At 40.3% G+C, this 16,796-nt stretch overlaps 1 protein-coding gene across 1 annotated transcript in view; it reads left to right on the forward strand.

Moving 5' to 3' along the window:
- Window positions 1-16,796, forward strand: part of SCRN1 (secernin 1) — a 41,025-nt gene that overhangs the window by 16,663 nt on the left and 7,566 nt on the right. The window contains exons 3-4 of the mRNA XM_069772492.1: window positions 6,010-6,191; window positions 12,707-12,909. Coding sequence (XP_069628593.1) covers window positions 6,010-6,191; window positions 12,707-12,909 — 385 coding nt within the window. The remainder of the gene's footprint in view (window positions 1-6,009; window positions 6,192-12,706; window positions 12,910-16,796) is intronic.

Consider the following 16,796-nt stretch of genomic DNA (forward strand, 5'->3'; position numbering starts at 1 on the left):
GAAGGGAGAGTGCTGGAATTGTGTGGGGCAAAAAACTGCCAACCATCCTGTCTTGACCCAAACTGTTTACTTGTGGCAAAACAGATGTGTGAGCAGGTATTTCAAAGTGGCCAAGCAAAGAAATCAGTCCTAGGATATCTGAGAGTTCCAAGGATATCTCTGTGGGCTTTTTATGGCTTCTTTGAAATCTGTTTCTTACTGTTTTAAAAAAATTAAATTAATAAGCTTCGTCCCTATTTCAGTTTTACTTTTGCTCATCACCCAGGAGACTGCTAGATTTGTAACTTAAAAAACAAGAATTAAATTCTTGACTGCTAAATCAGCTCTGACATATAGTGTCTCCAGAGGAGTGTTCTCAGCCTTGGGTACCTTGCTGCACTTTGTGGTATTTTATTTGTTTAAAGATTTTTATATTTCATTTTGTTGAGCACATTTCCATACTGTGGCTTACATGCCTGAGGCTCCTTGGTGGCTTCATAAAGTATGTTGGAGTAGGTCAGAACGTATGCAGTTCTGCTTTTTGACAAGGGAACTGTTTGGCTTTTTCTAGCTTCTCTAATTCTTTTCTAGAATAAAATCTATCATCCTTAGTCTTCAAGGTAAAAGACATTGCTGGCGATCAGAGGCATACAGATTCAAATTTTACAGTTACTGGTTGCAACGAATAGAAACAGCTAGGAACAATACACAAACACAGAAGCTTATGTAAAGTGTACTAGGGCCTTCATAAAAAGGAAAAACCTGTTCTTAATATGAAGAAGGAAGGGGCACTCTACTGTGGCAGAAATTGGTTTTGGTCTGTATTTGTGCACTTAGTAAATGCTGCTGTTGTTTATATCTGGCTACCACATGAGGATACAAGTAATGTATGTTTTTGAAAGCTAGCTACCTGAGGATTCATCCTGCCACTGGAGAGATTTTGTTAACCATTCTGGTTTGACTATGTGACTGCTAAGAACTAGGCCTGACTACTTGAGATGCACCCAGGCTAGGTTTATCCCGGTGCATGGCTGTCCCCTCCACTGCAGCACAGCAGTTGTGCTGCTAGGAGAAGATCTCACGGCTGAGCTTAATGGGTGTTGTGAAGTCATCCAGGTGTCTTTCACTGTATACTTAGTGCTGCTTGGTGCATAGGCAATCAGTGGTAACAGCATCAGCTAGCCACATCTTCTGTATTGCATGCTACTGCTTGCATATTTGTGTTTTCAGAGGATGGTTATTCCCACTCCTTTGAGCTCTATTGTGTTTGTTCCTGTAAATAAGCAGCAAAAGAATTCTCTGTAAAACAAATTCTATCACGCACGTCCACAGGAGATAGTCTGCGGGGCTTTCTTGAACAACCATGTTCTAGCTTTCCAGTCCCCCACTTCACCATGATGGGAAGGCCCAGGTAGCCCATGTCACCTGTGGAATCACCTCTCTAGGCAGTTCCAACCAGGCTGCCAGTCTTGATGTCTAGATGGCCACAGAGGCAGCAGTCTGTGAGACTGCCTCATCACATTTTTGCCATCCCCCTTTTGGAAGGGGTTAAAAGCAGCTGTGGTGCAACTTCTTGAGTTACTGCAATAGTACAGATATTTTGCCTATTTTCAAATACATGCTATGGTACAGCAGTGCTTGAAGGAGTTAAGAAAAGGTTAATGCCAAGTTAGAGCCTGGATCTGATGAGAAGGTGGTGTGGGGGAATCTCTTTGTGTAATCTAGAGTCTTACGGCCCTTCTTCAAAGATCATTTCTTTCTAAAACATTCCTTGACTATTGCCTTTGTTATCCAGGGCTGAAGGCAATGTGATTTCATTGATATTTCATAATGACCTGACTGATGGGGCTAGAAATCAGGCTTCTGCAGCCCGAGTACAGTAGAAGCTGCACAATAGTTTCTTTTCATTAATGAAAGAAGAAATCTCTTGTGCTTATGACTGTCATGTCTGTTTTTGGAATACCTCCAACATATCTGCATGCCCTAGCTAGGGTGGGAGGTACATTTGTGCCTTGTACTATATTAGAACTGCCTTGGTAAGATTCTTTTCTTGATACCATAAGTGAAATAAAAGAAACATCATTAGTTTCCAGCCTGCTCAATTCTCTTTAAAGTTATTGGCTGCATCTCTTGTATGTGAAGTCTCTGTTCTTGACTTTTATATTTCCTGATAGGAATTTACTGTCACAGGGCATGATGCCAGTTATGCTGCTTTCAGGGCTGGAGTTCTAGCAAATCAATGGAGCCTGACACCACTCACTCACAGCCTTTGCCACCAAATGTATCAGTATTCTTCTGTTTTTAGCATTCATACTCAAAGAAAAATGTTAGTGTTGGGAAATGCTGAGGCTGGATGCTTCAGGAATTTTAAAGACAGGGTTGGTAGCAAGCAGAATCACAGCAGTACCTTATGTCTATTTTATTTGTCATTGCCTAGTTTGGCACAGTTCTCGGTAGAACAGGCTGCTATGCTGTTGTGCTGGAGGGATTTGCCAGATTGGTAGGGTGTAGAAGAGGGGACAGGGAGGTTGTGGTTTGTGCTTGCTTTTGAAATCTTGTCATCTGAGCTCCCTTTTCTAGAGATCTAGTGGCCAGTGAGGTTTTTTGGTGGATACTGTTGTCTTTCCCCCACTATTTCCTTCCATGTCTGAGCTGTTATAAGCATATGTTCTGATTTCTGTGGAATAGGTAGCAGTGGTTTGGTGTGCTGCAAATCCAGTGATTGGGTTTAGTTGACCTACCTTTAAAATGGATGTGTCTTGGCTACAGGTGGATAGCCCAGTTCCTCTGTTTCCTGCATGAAGGTATTCTTTTATCTGGAACAGTGTTTTCTGATGTTATTTTAAGGGTGGGGGGTGGAGTTATGAAGAGTGGGAGGTTTACATTAAAAATTAATAATCTATTGTCACAACTGGACCCTAGTTTTTTGAGCAGCTCATACCTATTATTAACAAATATGAGCCAAATGCCTCCCTTAATGCATCAGTCCTATTGAGTGCCTACTTTTCTGCTTACTGGAGTAAATAATTCTAATGAGAAGGTAAAATCTCATCAAGGTTTTTTCAGTGTCAATAACCATGGCAAAGGACTGTTGAACAAGAATTGAGTCAATGGTAGTTTTACAAGGCCTGTCAGCTACTATCAGATTGGAATGATTTTCTGTTATTTAGGTCTTCGAAGGCAATTTATATAAATAAAGCTTGAACATTGTCTATGTACATAAGTTATTCTATGGAAGCTGAAAATAACAACATGAAAATATGGTCCATGTTCACTTGCCATTCTGTTAGGGAATGTAAAGAAGCAATATAGAAGGCGACAGCTGTATTCTGAGGTGTGCAGAGACGCCTCTGAATGTTTTCTGGCCTCTGATTACATAGTTACAAAGCACAAAAGCACTTTTTTCAGAATGCTCTGCATCCTTCAAGTAGGAGCAAACAATTTTCTCTTTCCCCTTTCTCGACTGCTACCATTGACAATAAAATCTTTATAATGAATAGCAGCTTTGGAAATGCTTGATTTTGGGATGAGGCTTCAAGTAATAAGCATTTGGTAGCAAGGATAGCCAGAATATGTTTTGCAGAGAAAAGACGTTCAGCATTTTTTTAGCCTATTGCTTTTCAGAGTGTTTTCATCGTTTTTCCTTCTAGAAAATCAAAGTGTCAGTGTAAGCAAGCTTGTATAATAGGGCTATTCAGCCCGAGAATGCTGTGCAAGTGGGGGTTTATGGAGTGCTGAAGTCTCCTCCACACTGCATCTAGCTTTTTGCTTTCTGCTGCAGAGTTGAGAAGGTTCATGTCCTGGATGGCTCTGCAGGATGGCTCCAGCTAGCTGACCACCTATGAGATGTAGGGAGCCAAGACTTGTGCTGTGCAGGGGTTGATGTCAGTCTGGCTGCAGACTTGTCTCCTGATAGCTGCTTGGGTCATGTCTTCACATGTAATGTGGGAAGGTGCTTGGCCCAACCCCTTTTCCTGCAGCTGCAGCTCCTCCTTTGCACATCCAGGAAATGCAGTTATTGTCTGTTCACTCACATGCATGCATTAAGTGCTTATCCAAACAGCACTGAGCTAAAGCTGTGAAAAAAATTCACACAGAATGTCAAAAATGAGATTGCTTGCTGACAGGTCAAATGGAGAAGGGGGAGTCTTGATAAGAAATAGCAGCTCTGGCATGGTTTGTTTAGAAAATGAAACAAAGGGTGAACCGTATAAAGTGTTTCTATTACTCGGATCTTAGCTTTTGGCCGGTGCCAGATGTTGTTGCACTTCAGTAGATGAGGAATCTGCCTCTACAAAATTGTAGTGTATTACTATATAAGCAATTTGTTCAAACAGCTCAGTCAAATATTAGGGATTTTCTTCAACAAATACAGCAGATAGGTCCCTGCCAGGGTCTTATTGCCTAAGCAAAAAATAAAAATTAAGCACACAGCAGAAAGGAAAGAGGAAGCATGTCCCTACTCTATTTTTAATTCCTTAGAATGAAAAAGTTCCCCATACCTCCCCCTTTTTTTTAATCATGTATCTTGCATGAGAAATCATCCTCTTATTTCACCTATAATTTGCCTTGTTTTATAGAAAGATGGGAGTTTGACTTGCTTGCACACAATTTCTAATGAAGGTCGCAAGCTCATTTCTTGTGTTCTTCTTGCATGGTCAGAGTGAAGGGCTTTAAAAATGCTGTTTCTTATCAAAGATGGTCTGTTATATGTTTTAATTGCATGCTAGACTATTACTGTAAAAATCATTGCTCAAGACTGGAGGCTGAAGATGATCATGCTGTGTAATGCTTAGAGGGGGAAAGACAGGTTAGAAAAAAATAATAATCTAATCTGCTAATAATCTGGGACTGATTCCTTTGGCTTTAGGTTTTAATATAGACACAGCATGCGTTTTCATGGCAAACAACTTTCAGTCCACAAGTCCATTCTGCTCGTCCTGCTCACTTTGATATGTCTGACCAAACGTTCCTCCAGAAAAATGTTGCAGATTACTTCCTGCAAGGAAGATGTTATGACAGGAATGCTGGACACTGAGAACTGTCTCATAAATACCACAGACAGTTTCAGTTTCCTCAAAAGAAAAGTCTGTGGAGTTTGGTCCTTGAAGAACTTAATGTGACCTCAGTAGAAAAATGTAAAGCCTGTTCCTGTGGCTTGTACAAGCCAATGATCTAATGATGGATCAAGCTCTCTGCCATGCTGTCTGGGAAAACAGTGCTTGTTTTTAAGTCCTAGAGCAAGGGAAAAGTAAATATATTTGAAAGATAACATATAGTTTCTTTGTTCCTTGCAGTTTCAATGACTTCTCTGCAGCCTTCCTTTGTATTTTTGACTTGTCAGAATACATCCACAGACTTCTGATTACAGTAGACCATTTAAAATAGCAGAAACATCAGTTTTAAGCAAAAAACAATGCCTGTGTTTTATTTCCTGTGACTGTTTATCAAAGCATTCCACTGAATCTTTTCAAGTCTTGTGGGTTTTTTTGTTTTTGTTTTGTTTGTTTGTTTGTTTTTTAAATCTTTCTATGAGCAGTCTCAGTCCTGGGGGCAGCTGCAGGAGGGGCAGCAAGGGAGAGAGGGAAGCCTTCTAATGTACTTTGTTCAGTTACCATTGTTACACTATTACTTAATAAAGTACTGGAGATTGTGCTTAGCTGAAATGGTAGAATGGTTCGATGTTGTTACTATGTACAAACATGATCTGTGTTTCTTTACTGTAACAGTACAGTCTGTCTACTGCTGCTTTCCACTTATTCTAGCACTTGGGTACTGCTTGACTCTTTGAAGCCTGCAACTATCAAGAGAGATGCATTTTCCCAGACTTTTGCAATGTAAGGTTGTAAAGGTTAAAGCATGACAGTTAAAAGTTGTTTAAAAAAAATTCCCCGCTCATACACAAAACATGGACTTTTTTTAAATAACGTGCATCCTGTCTGTACATTGAAGTCTTGTGTTACTTCAGTCACATCATTAGATAAAGTGCATGCAATTGTTTTGCTTTTTCTCTTCCTGCTCTCTCTGCAGTGCACGTATATTGAGATTGAGCAGGTGCCGAAGACTCATGCTGTTGTGCTGAGCAGGCCCTCCTGGCTTTGGGGGGCAGAAATGGGAGCTAACGAGCATGGAGTCTGTGTAGCTAATGAAGCCATCGTGACCAGAGAACCAGCTTCTGAATCTGAAGCCTTGCTTGGAATGGATCTTGTCAGGTAGGTGGCTTGCTGAGCTGTGACCAGCCTTTCAAACAACAAAGGTTTAGATGATGATACCAGGTAACAGCTTTGTGGTGGTGGCATTAGGAGATTTTAAAACAATATAGGCAGGAGACCTATCTAGGCAGAGCTGCAGACACAGCTGAGTTAACACTTGGAATCTGGATTTGGCTACCAGGTATGTACCAGTCGAATGCGGGTTCACTAAACCTACCTTGTCTACCTACCCTACATTCTAGCAGTGGTTATTCTGACAGGATAAGAGAAATGATCACATTGTTAGTAAGGAACTGCTAACTAATTTGTAATGTCAGATTGCTGGTGTGTCCTGCATTCTCCCCTACTTTACAACATCCTACTCTGACCTAAAAAGCTTATCCTGGGCTTATAGCCAACTGTAGGCATAAACAAACTACTATGCCTCATTTCAGCCCATGCATTCCAATGCAAACCGTTGCCCTTATTTAAATGCTGGCAAACAAACTCCTGTAAGTCTGTTCATTGAAGGCTGTCTGCCTAAAAGGCTTGTGCTGCACTGTAAGTCTCAGCCTGCATGCTGATTTTGTAGTGAAGAGAATTTAAAGGAGTGTTGGGTGGGGGAAGAAAGCTGAAAATGAAAGAACAAGAGAAAATGGTGCAAACTTATTACAAAGAGAAAAGGAGCAAATGGACTCAATTTAGTTAAAGATGGAACAGGACAATAACTGCTTATTTAAGTGAATCAATGTTAGATCCAGTGGTCCTGCTGGAATTTGCCCTAGGATGCTTAATGAGCAGGCTGAACCAATTTCAGGGGGATTCTTATTTTTTAGTTGAGAACTTGTGAAAGATGGGACAGGTTCTGGATGACTGGAAAAGGTTAAAAGTTGTGGCTATACTTAATAGAGTTAAAGAGAGTTGTGGTTATAGACCAGCTTAACCTCAGTTCCTGAAGGGGAAAAAACCCACTTAAATATCAAGGAGTTGATAAATGTGCAATACTGTTAGTCAAGAAAAATCCTGTCAAACCATTCTACTTTACTCCTGTAATAAGTTAACAAATTTTATGGAGAGTGGATAGGAAATAGATACCTTGGCTTTTAAGATGGCATTAAAACCTTAGAAGGTATTCTCCTAAGCAAGCTGGGAAGCAGGAATTAGAAGAAATTGTTGTTAGGTGTATAGCTGCCTGAAAATGTAATTGTAAATGTTCTCTAATGATGTCTCTGCAGAAATACAGTATCTGGTTCCAGCTGCCATAATGAAGAGGAATACAAGCCAGTTGGATAGAATGCAGTGGAAATGGGAAATATGATCTGAGGTCTATAGACTCTGACCAATTAGAAAAATCATGAGGGATTTGGGGTTATGTTTCTCTTCTGGTGTTTTCTCTAAATACTGTATTACTGAAGGAATCTGTGGGGAAGCTATACCTAGGAGGACTAGTGAGTTTCATTGCATCAAGGGAGACTGAATAGACTCTAGGGCTCTTTTAAGAAAATGTAGGACAAGCTTTCGTCAAGAAAAGGGATATGTTAGGTGACTTTCCAAGCTCCACCTTTATTTTTTCCTTCCTAATACCATACTTTTGAAACTTTTAGAAACCATTGGTTTAGATGCAGAGTTCTGCTCATTTTTGTCACAGTTGTGGCAGTCTCAAAATACTGTTTAACATTCAAATATATATGTCATCCAGCAGCTCTAGATTTACACACTAGCAAATCAGGAGATATCAAAATAAGGAGAAACTGGCCATAAACTATGAGTGATCATCACCTGTAGATATTAGCCTCCCTCTCTTCCTTCTTTCTTATCTGTAGAAGAATTTGTCTGTAGCTTGAATGCAGAGAGTGCTTCAGGCAAGGAGAACTAGAGATGTGTTGCAGACTACCATCTGCCTCTTGTTCCAGCCAAAGTGATTCTTCCTCTTACTGTGAAGACTTGGCCAGTTGCATTAAGCTTATCTGTTTTGGATCACCTCATAGAATAAAGAGCCATCAAGTACGAAATCAGTCATACAGGCTGCAATGATGCAGCTGGCACCAGCTCTGCCTCTTTTTACCCATCTGCAGAACAGACTAATTCTATCACCCAGGATTTATTGGAATAAAAATAAATTGAGGCATTTTAAGCCAAATTAAGAAATGCACATCTCTGCTAGCCAAATTTTTCTCATACCTATGTATATGTTGGACTTCTGCATCAGTGTCAGATCTTAGCTGAAGGATGACACTCTGTGTGTGCTTGTATGACTAGCGGCTTGTAAAAGAAACTAAGAAGTTTATACTCTGAAACATGTTCTTCAGAGCAGGCATAAGACTTGTCAACCCAGGAACACCATCCAGGTAGTAGAATCAAATTTGGCTTGAATATTCAGGCTCCTCTAGAAGTTTGCTTCTACATTCTCTTAAAGTGATTATTCTTTTTCTGTAGGGGAGACTTCCTCTCTCTTTGAACTCATCTGGAATTGTCACTTTTCAGTTAGCATTTAAAATCCAGCCAACGTGGGCAAAGGCTGTAGGTGGGTGTTGTGAGAGCACATGGCATTCAACAGGCCAGAGGCATCTTTCAGCAGCATAGTATAATTACGAAGTCACCATGTTTTGTTGTTGAAATAGGAAATTGAAAATTTATCCTGCAACATCATAGACAAAGCTTTTTTTTTGTCACTAAAGATCATGATGGGCATCAGTAAAGATGTATTTCACAAAGTTTTTAGCTTGTTTAGTAACTGGCTGCTGGCTTGATGATTGAAAACTGTGTTACCTAGTATACTGCTGTATTGGAGGATTAAGACAGTGTTGTGGTTTAACCCCAGCCAGCAATTAAGCACCATGTACCTGCTCACTCACTCCCCCCCCACCCAGTGGGATGGGGGAGAAAATCGGGAAAAGAAGCAAAACTCGTGGGTTGAGATAGAACAGTTTAATAGAACAGAAAAGAAGAAACTAATAATGATAACACTAATAAAATGACAACAGTAGTAATAAAAGGATTGTAATGTACAAATGATGCGCAGTGCAATTGCTCACCACCCGCCGACCAACACCCAGCTAGTCCCCGAGCGGCGATTTCCCCACTCCCACTTCCCAGTTCCTAAACTAGGTGGGACGTCCCATGGTATGGAATACACTGTTGGCCAGTTTGGGTCAGGTGCCCTGGCTGTGTCCTGTGCCACCTTCTTGTGCCCTTCCAGCTTTCTCGCTGGCTGGGCATGAGAAGCTGAAAAATCCTTGACTTTAGTCTAAACACTACTTAGCAACAACTGAAAACATCAGAGTTATCAACATTCTTCGCATACTGAACTCAAAACATAGCACTGTACCAGCTACTAGAAAGACAGTTAACTCTATCCCAGCTGAAACCAGGACAGACAGATATCTACAGATTTGTAGCTTGATAGTGTATCACAGCATGTCAGAACATATGAATGTTTCTTAAGAAATTATTAAAGTTTGTGCAATTTACTTGAAGGGTAGAAGTTGGTCCTACTCCATGCCGGCTTGTCCCCATCACAATTCGTCTAAATGGAGAACATGAACCTAGTCGCAACAGACAGAAAGATTGAGAGAAAACAGGTTCCAGCACAAATTCTTAAGAAATGCTTCTTTTTTGTTCTAGGGATTTATTCAAAACCTGTTCTTTGAAAGCTGCACCAGTATTGCTGCATTGGTTAGCTTATCAGGATTTTCTTCAGATATTCTTCCTAGTGTGGCTGCAGTTTCGGAGTTTTTTGAGGCACAGTTGCCTCTATAAAGCACCTGTTTATGTAGGCAAGTACATTCATATGAAGAGATGGTGTACAGTTTCACTTATGCTGATACAGTTAGAGCAGGACAACACTATCATACAAAAGGTATATATGAAGAAACCTGTAAAATACACCCTTATTTTTGCATCGTCTTAATTTTTAATCCCTATGTGTTTGTATTATTTCTTTGTTCTTTTCATCACTGGTGCAATCGCTTTTTCAGAGCCACACAGAGATGCCAATCTTGGCAAGGAGTCAAGAATGCTCTTTAAAATGGTGTTAATTTGTTTACTAATTTCTTTCCTTAGAGACATAAAAACTGAATAAAGTAGAATGTCATCAACATGTATGTTAGATACTTCATTTGGAAAGTCTGCATCTGTAACTGATATGTGAAGTTGAAAAGCTTAAGATAATGTTGTTTCAACAAGGTCATAATATGCTGTGATAGCATATTGGAGGTACTGAGACAGTGGATTGTACTAAGTCTGAAATTTTCTTAGTGAATAATTCAAGCTCTCACCTGGGAGTGAAATTACTTAAAACTTTTTTTCCAGCTTGCCTTGAAGGGTACTCTGAAGTGTGTTAGTGGAAGGGTTATGCTGCAGTTACCCAGTGCACTGATGCCGAGATAACTGGCAAGACTTACAGTTTTGTGGAGATTAGCTGGGTGGTTGTTGTGTAGGGTGGGTTTTTTGTTTTCTTTGTTTTTTTGCTGTCCCTTGTGACTGACACATAGGAGCACCCAAACAAAAGCAGAGCCCAGGCCTTTGTTAAGTGGAAGTAAATGTAACATTGGAGCCATTTGCAAAAAAATTATGTAAAAAATGGTTCTTCAGCCTGAATCTCTGATGTACTTTTGACAGAGAAAGCTGAACTATAACCATCTCAGAAGGAAAATTTCAGGGAGACATTATTAAAAGTTTTAGTGTGATGTTACGTCTCTTTGGCTGGTTTTTATCTAATTATAAACCAATGCTTTCAGTCATAAACTGGGGAGAAGGGAACCAGATTATCACTGAATCTACTGATTTATATGGTCACTAGGGTAGTTGTCAGCCCATTCATTTACCTGTGGCAGTGACAGCTCTTGGAGTTGTTCTTAGGGAATAAATAAGATATGTTTTTGGACTAGCTTTTAAATTATATCTGTGGTATGTGTTAAGACTGGCATCTCTGTATTGCTCTGAAAAAGCAATTGTACCAGTAATGAAAAGAATGAAGGAATAACATAAATGCATAGGGACTAAAAATGGAGACAACAATACAAAACAAGTTTCAGCTAATAAGAAAAACAAGACAAGAGGGAAAGACTATAAATGCAAAATAAGATGGTGATGGGGGAGAAATTGTCAGTGTAAGTTAGGACCTAAAATTCTAGTTGGCTCTCCTTTGTCACTAAGTGATAAATAGATGCTGCTGAAAGAGACAGAAACACTGCTTTCAATAACTCAACCTAAAATAAGGCTAATAGTGGCCAACTATTTAACAAAGCAGGCCTAGTGCAGAGATCAGGTTGAAAAATATTTAGATCAACAAATTTGTATTCAAGTTATCAGGACATGATTTGTGTACTGTGATTTTTAGGAAAGAGAGTAGTGTTTTCTTGTCATGTGATTTCCAGGGAAATGGAAAGGGCTAGCATAGTACTTAAAAAGGTGAATTTCTTGGAACTATTTGTCAGTCAAAATGGCTTTGTCCATAGAGCTATTAGAGAAAGATAAACACAGAGGAAAATACTAAGGTGACATAACCAATAAAGAGAAATTTTGGACTGATCCAGGTAACTCCCAAAGGTTGGAGGCATGGGTATACTTTTTTTGGGAAATACTGCATTTCTTCATTACCAGTAATTGCATTTTGGAAGCAGTGGAATCATCTGCAGGTCTGATTTGGACTCTTCTGGTTACTGCCTTTGTTGTTGACTTAGTTAGGGCTGTAAATTATCTCAAGGGATTATTTAATCCCATTTATTAAAGGCAGGATACGGTCATTCCCTATAGCTTTGTAAAACCTATTCTCATGCCTCAGTTTACTTTTCCCTAAAATACCCTTGCTTTGCTCAAACTTCCTTTAAAAATCATGTTCTTTTAGACATATGGTTACTCTTAGTTCAGACAAAAGCCGTATCTGGTGTTTAATTGTTAAAATTTTTGGGGGGGAAGCCTCAGCAGGAACACTGAAGCATGACTGTGCACAAATGCTTCTGTCTACATCATGCAGTATGCATCAAAGGATAACATATATCTAGCTTCCATGGCCAATTAAATGTTGGAACATTGAGAAAGAGAGGTTGTAGAGAGATTGTAATACTGAGTACTCCTTCCCTTTTTTGATCTCTGGTAATATTAATTTGCAATTTCCCACTCTTCTGTACAGAAAAGCAAACTTGCATACAGCTGTTACTTTAAAAAGACCTTTGCAAATTGTCCTTCAAATTTATTCTGCCTGAGGGGAGGAGATAAATACAGCATTGCATGTTTAGAGTGCAGATGAGGCTATTGGCAGGTAATTGGACTCTTTTTTAAAAAAACTAAAAAACAGCTATGATAGGCTTTAGAATAAAGAGCCAGTGTAGACAATAAAGACTTGAAACAAATTAAATAATTTATATCTCATCCTGTAATTCTAGTAACCCATTAAAGCAAGAATTCTTACGCTAGGCATACCTGACACTTCGGTATTTTAAAACCAGATCAGTGCTGATGTTTAAGATGAATAACTTAAGGAGGCCTCACTGTTACACGTCTGTCTGAATCTCTGTTTTATCCTTTTCTTACAGACTTGGCCTAGAAAGAGGTGCAACAGCTAAAGAAGCATTGGATGTAATAGTTGCTTTGTTGGAAGAGTATGGACAAGGTGGAAATTATTATGAAGATGGGAGTTCATGCCATACTTTCCAAAGTGCATTTCTGATTGTGGACAGAAATGAAGCCTGGATACTGGAGACGTCTGGAAAGTACTGGGCAGCAGAAAAAATCACAGGTCAGTTTATGACTCACAGCTAAACCTCTTGTATTATAAATAGCTGTAAAGAATTGCCTTGGAAGAATTGGTCTTAAAGTCACTGAGTTTAAATAAGTGACTAATTTATGTAAGTGTTTGATTAAATCATTGATTTTAACCTTCTATATTTGTACTATTATTTTTTTAAATGTTGATTTGCGTTGGCTGATGTAACTTAGCATTTTCTCTGAAGCTGGACATTGTTACCTGTATACATAAGCTATGTAATAATCATCATGCTTAAATTTTTATCTTTGGTAAGTGTTGTATTTTTCCAGATTTATTGACTGTTTGGAATGTGTCAAGTGTCTTTCTAATGGCATTAATGCCCAAATTGTTACTCACAAATCTAAAACATTAAGAGGGAAGGCTAAGCATTGATAGCTTTGAGAAAAGGGCTTGTGTTAGGTGGTAAATTGAATGGGCTTATGCTGGTTGCTTTACTGTGATAGATATAATCCCCTCATATCCCCATTTCTTATTTGATACTGCAGAACAATACTTTTCTGCTCTTTAAACTTGTAGGTGGTTTCTTTTTCTGTATGTGTGAAGCCAGAGCTGCCAAACTAACTTCCAGATTTCATTGGCTTAGTGGCTGAACTTATTTAAAACTTTGCCAGCAAATATGTGCTGCCTTTATATAATACAATTGTCTAAGGCGTGTATTTAATTTATTCTCGGTTGTTGTTTTTAGTTTTGAAGGGATTTTTATTTTCAAAAGAGTAGAGCTTTTTAAAATTTACTCACATTTGAACAAATTAAAAATTCAGCTAATGTAAGAGGATTTTTATCATCCTCGCTTTGAGCTATGACAGATCCATTCAATTATCTTTTCATTTCCCCCTCACTGTGTGGTGGGTTGACCCTGGCTGGACGCCAGGTACCCACCAAAGCCGTTCTATCACTCCACCTCCTCAGCTGGACAGAGGAGAGAAAATATAACAAAGAGCTTGTGGGTCGAGATAAGGACAGGAGAGATCACTCACCAATTACCGTCATGGGCAAAACAGACTCAGCCTGGGAAAAATTAACTTAATTTATTACAAATCAACCAGAGTAGGGTAATGAGAAATAAACCCAAATCTCAGAACACCTTCCCTCCACCCCTCCCTTCTTCCTGGGCACAACTTCACTCCCAGATTCTCTACGAGCCCCCCCCAGCGGCACAGGGGGATGGAGAATGGGGTTTACGGTCAATTCATCACATGTTATTTTCTGCCGCTTCATCCTCCTCAGGGGCAGGACTCCTCACACTCTTCCTCTGCTCCAGCGTGGGGTCCCTCCCACGGGAGACAGTCCTCCATGAACTTCTCCAACGTGGGTTCTTCCCATGGGCTGCAGTTCTTCACAAACTGCTCCAGCATGGGTCCTTTCCACGGCGTGCAGTCCTTCAGGAGCACACTGCTCCAGCGTGTGTCCCCCACAGGGTCACAAGTCCTGCCAGAAAACCTGCTCCGTGGGCTCCTCTGCACAGATCCGCAGGTCCTGCCAGGAGCCTGCTCCAGCGCGGGGTTCCCACGGGGTCACAGCCTCCTTCGGGCACCCACCTGCTCCGGCGTGGGGTCCTCCACGGGCTGCAGGTGGATATCTGCTCCACCGTGGACCTCCCTGGACTGCAGGAGGACAGCCTGCCTCACCGTGGTCTTCCCCATGGGCTGCAGGGGAATCTCTGCTCTGGCGCCTGGAGCATCTCCTCCCCCTCCTTCTTCACTGACCTTGGTGTCTGCAGGGTTGTTTCTCTTACAAGTTCTCACTCCTCTCTCCGGCTGCCATTTGCCGTCTGTCACAGCTTTTTTCCCTTCTTAAAAATGTTATCCCAGAGGCGTTACCACTATCACTGATTGGCTCAGCCTTGGCTGGCGGCGGGTCCGTCTTAGAGCCGGCTGGTATGGGCTCTCTCAAACACAGCGGAAGCTTCCAACAGCTTCTTACAGAAGCCACCCCTGTAATGCCCCCTGTTACCAAAACCTTGCCACACAAAGTCAATACACACTGAAAGGTAGACGATAGTAGATAGGGGGAGGAGGGAGTTTTAACTCTGTTAAAAATACCAAAGCAATGAAATAACACCAGGCTGTGTAATGTCTGATGGCCTGTTGTGAGTTCATGCCATCAAGTATGAATCAGCTTACCTTAGCAGCCATGACGTCTTCCCAAGCAAAGCTTGCGTTTTAAGGATACCTACAAGGTGGAGGAAGTCTTCTAGCACAAAACAGATACCAAACATTGAGGAGGGAAGACTGATAATGCTGTCCTGATAAAATCCAAATTCTGGAAAGCAGCTGGTTCCTGAGGTTCCTAGGGTTATGCAGCGACAGCCTGCTGCCTTCTGTTGACCTACCTGGCTGATACTTGAAGAACAGTGGTTTTTACTTAGCCGTTTTAGCTGCATCAGCAATACATAACCTTCATGTCCTTCTTCCCAGCAAATAAACTGTTGCCTTCATCTTCTGCTTGCAGCTTTTTGAAATGATACTGCAGGTCTGTTCTGATTTTTACCAGAGCATTTCTCTTCAGGAGGTCCCTGTGAGCCGCAGATAGAGTAGTTTCCGTCTCCTGCAGCCTGCTGAGGCTGCCAGGAGGAAAGGCTGCTGGCTATGTAAGAACTCTGTATTTCATACTTTGTTCAGGTGGTTCTTTTTTGCAACCATAAGCGTGCCTCTTAAGCTTTCAAATGAATGCATAAATGCTGCTAAAACAGGGAAAACGTGTCATTCCCCAGTGTGAAGGCATTTATTTTCCTGACTCTGTCCTCAGAATTGTTCTGTTTCTAGTATTACTGCTGCAGTTCTGTAAAGCTTATAGTGAATGTTTATCAAGTGACTCTTTGACAGTAATTTAAGGATAAACACTGTAAAATCCTTCCTATTACTGTTCTTCAGTCTGAGTGGAAAAATTTATTTGCTTGATAAATTTTCATTTTTTGAGGGGCATCAAACCATGAAATACTATTTTATGTAAGTGTCCTGGTTTTGGCTGGGATAGAGTTAATTTTCTTCTTAGTAGCTGGTACAGTGTATTTTGGATTTAGCGTTGAGAATAATGTTGATAACATACTGATGTTTAGTTGTTGCTAAGTAGCACCTGTATACTTGTATACTTTCCTTAGTTAAGGATTTTTCAGTTTCCCGTGCTCTGCCAGCAAGCAGGTATAGAAGAAGCTGAGAGAGAGCAGGGCCAGGACAGCTGACCTGAGCTAGCCAGAAGGATATTCCATACTGTAGAATGTCATGCTCAGTGTATAAACTGGGGGGAATTGGCCGGGAGGCGTGGATCGGTGCTCAGGCATCAGTCAGCAAGTGGTGAGCAATTGCATTGATTGCATTGTGCATCACTTGTCTTGCTGGTTATATGTGTTTGTTTTGGGTTTTTTTCTCTTTTTTTTTGTTTGCTATATTCCTTTTCATTACTACTATTATTATTATATTTTTTATTATTATTGTTAGTATTATATTTTATTTTACTTCAGTTATAAAATTGTTCTTATCTCAACCCACAAGTTTTACCTTTTTTTTCTAATTCTTCTCCCCATCCCACTGGGTGGGGAGGAGTGAGTGAGCAGCTTAGTCCTTAGTTGCTGGCTGAGGTTAAACCATGACAGCAAGTTACTAAATGTAATATTTAAAGAGCTCTTAAGGAGTGGCTTGCCTAGCTTGATATGAACACAAATATTCCTATCACTCAAGTCAAGAAAATTCCCTGAAAGGTATGCTGTTTGAAAGTGTGAATCAGAACAAACTGTCAGTGGCCTAGTATAAGTCAGAACTGAATGACAGTGGCTTTTTTACAGACTGATGCACAGAACTTCCTACTATAAGTTGTTACTCATTTAAATTGCATGCATGAGGCATTACAAAAGCAAGCTT

This window comes from Haliaeetus albicilla, chromosome 2 (genome assembly GCF_947461875.1).
Source record: "Haliaeetus albicilla chromosome 2, bHalAlb1.1, whole genome shotgun sequence".
NCBI classification, from domain to species: domain Eukaryota; kingdom Metazoa; phylum Chordata; class Aves; order Accipitriformes; family Accipitridae; genus Haliaeetus; species Haliaeetus albicilla.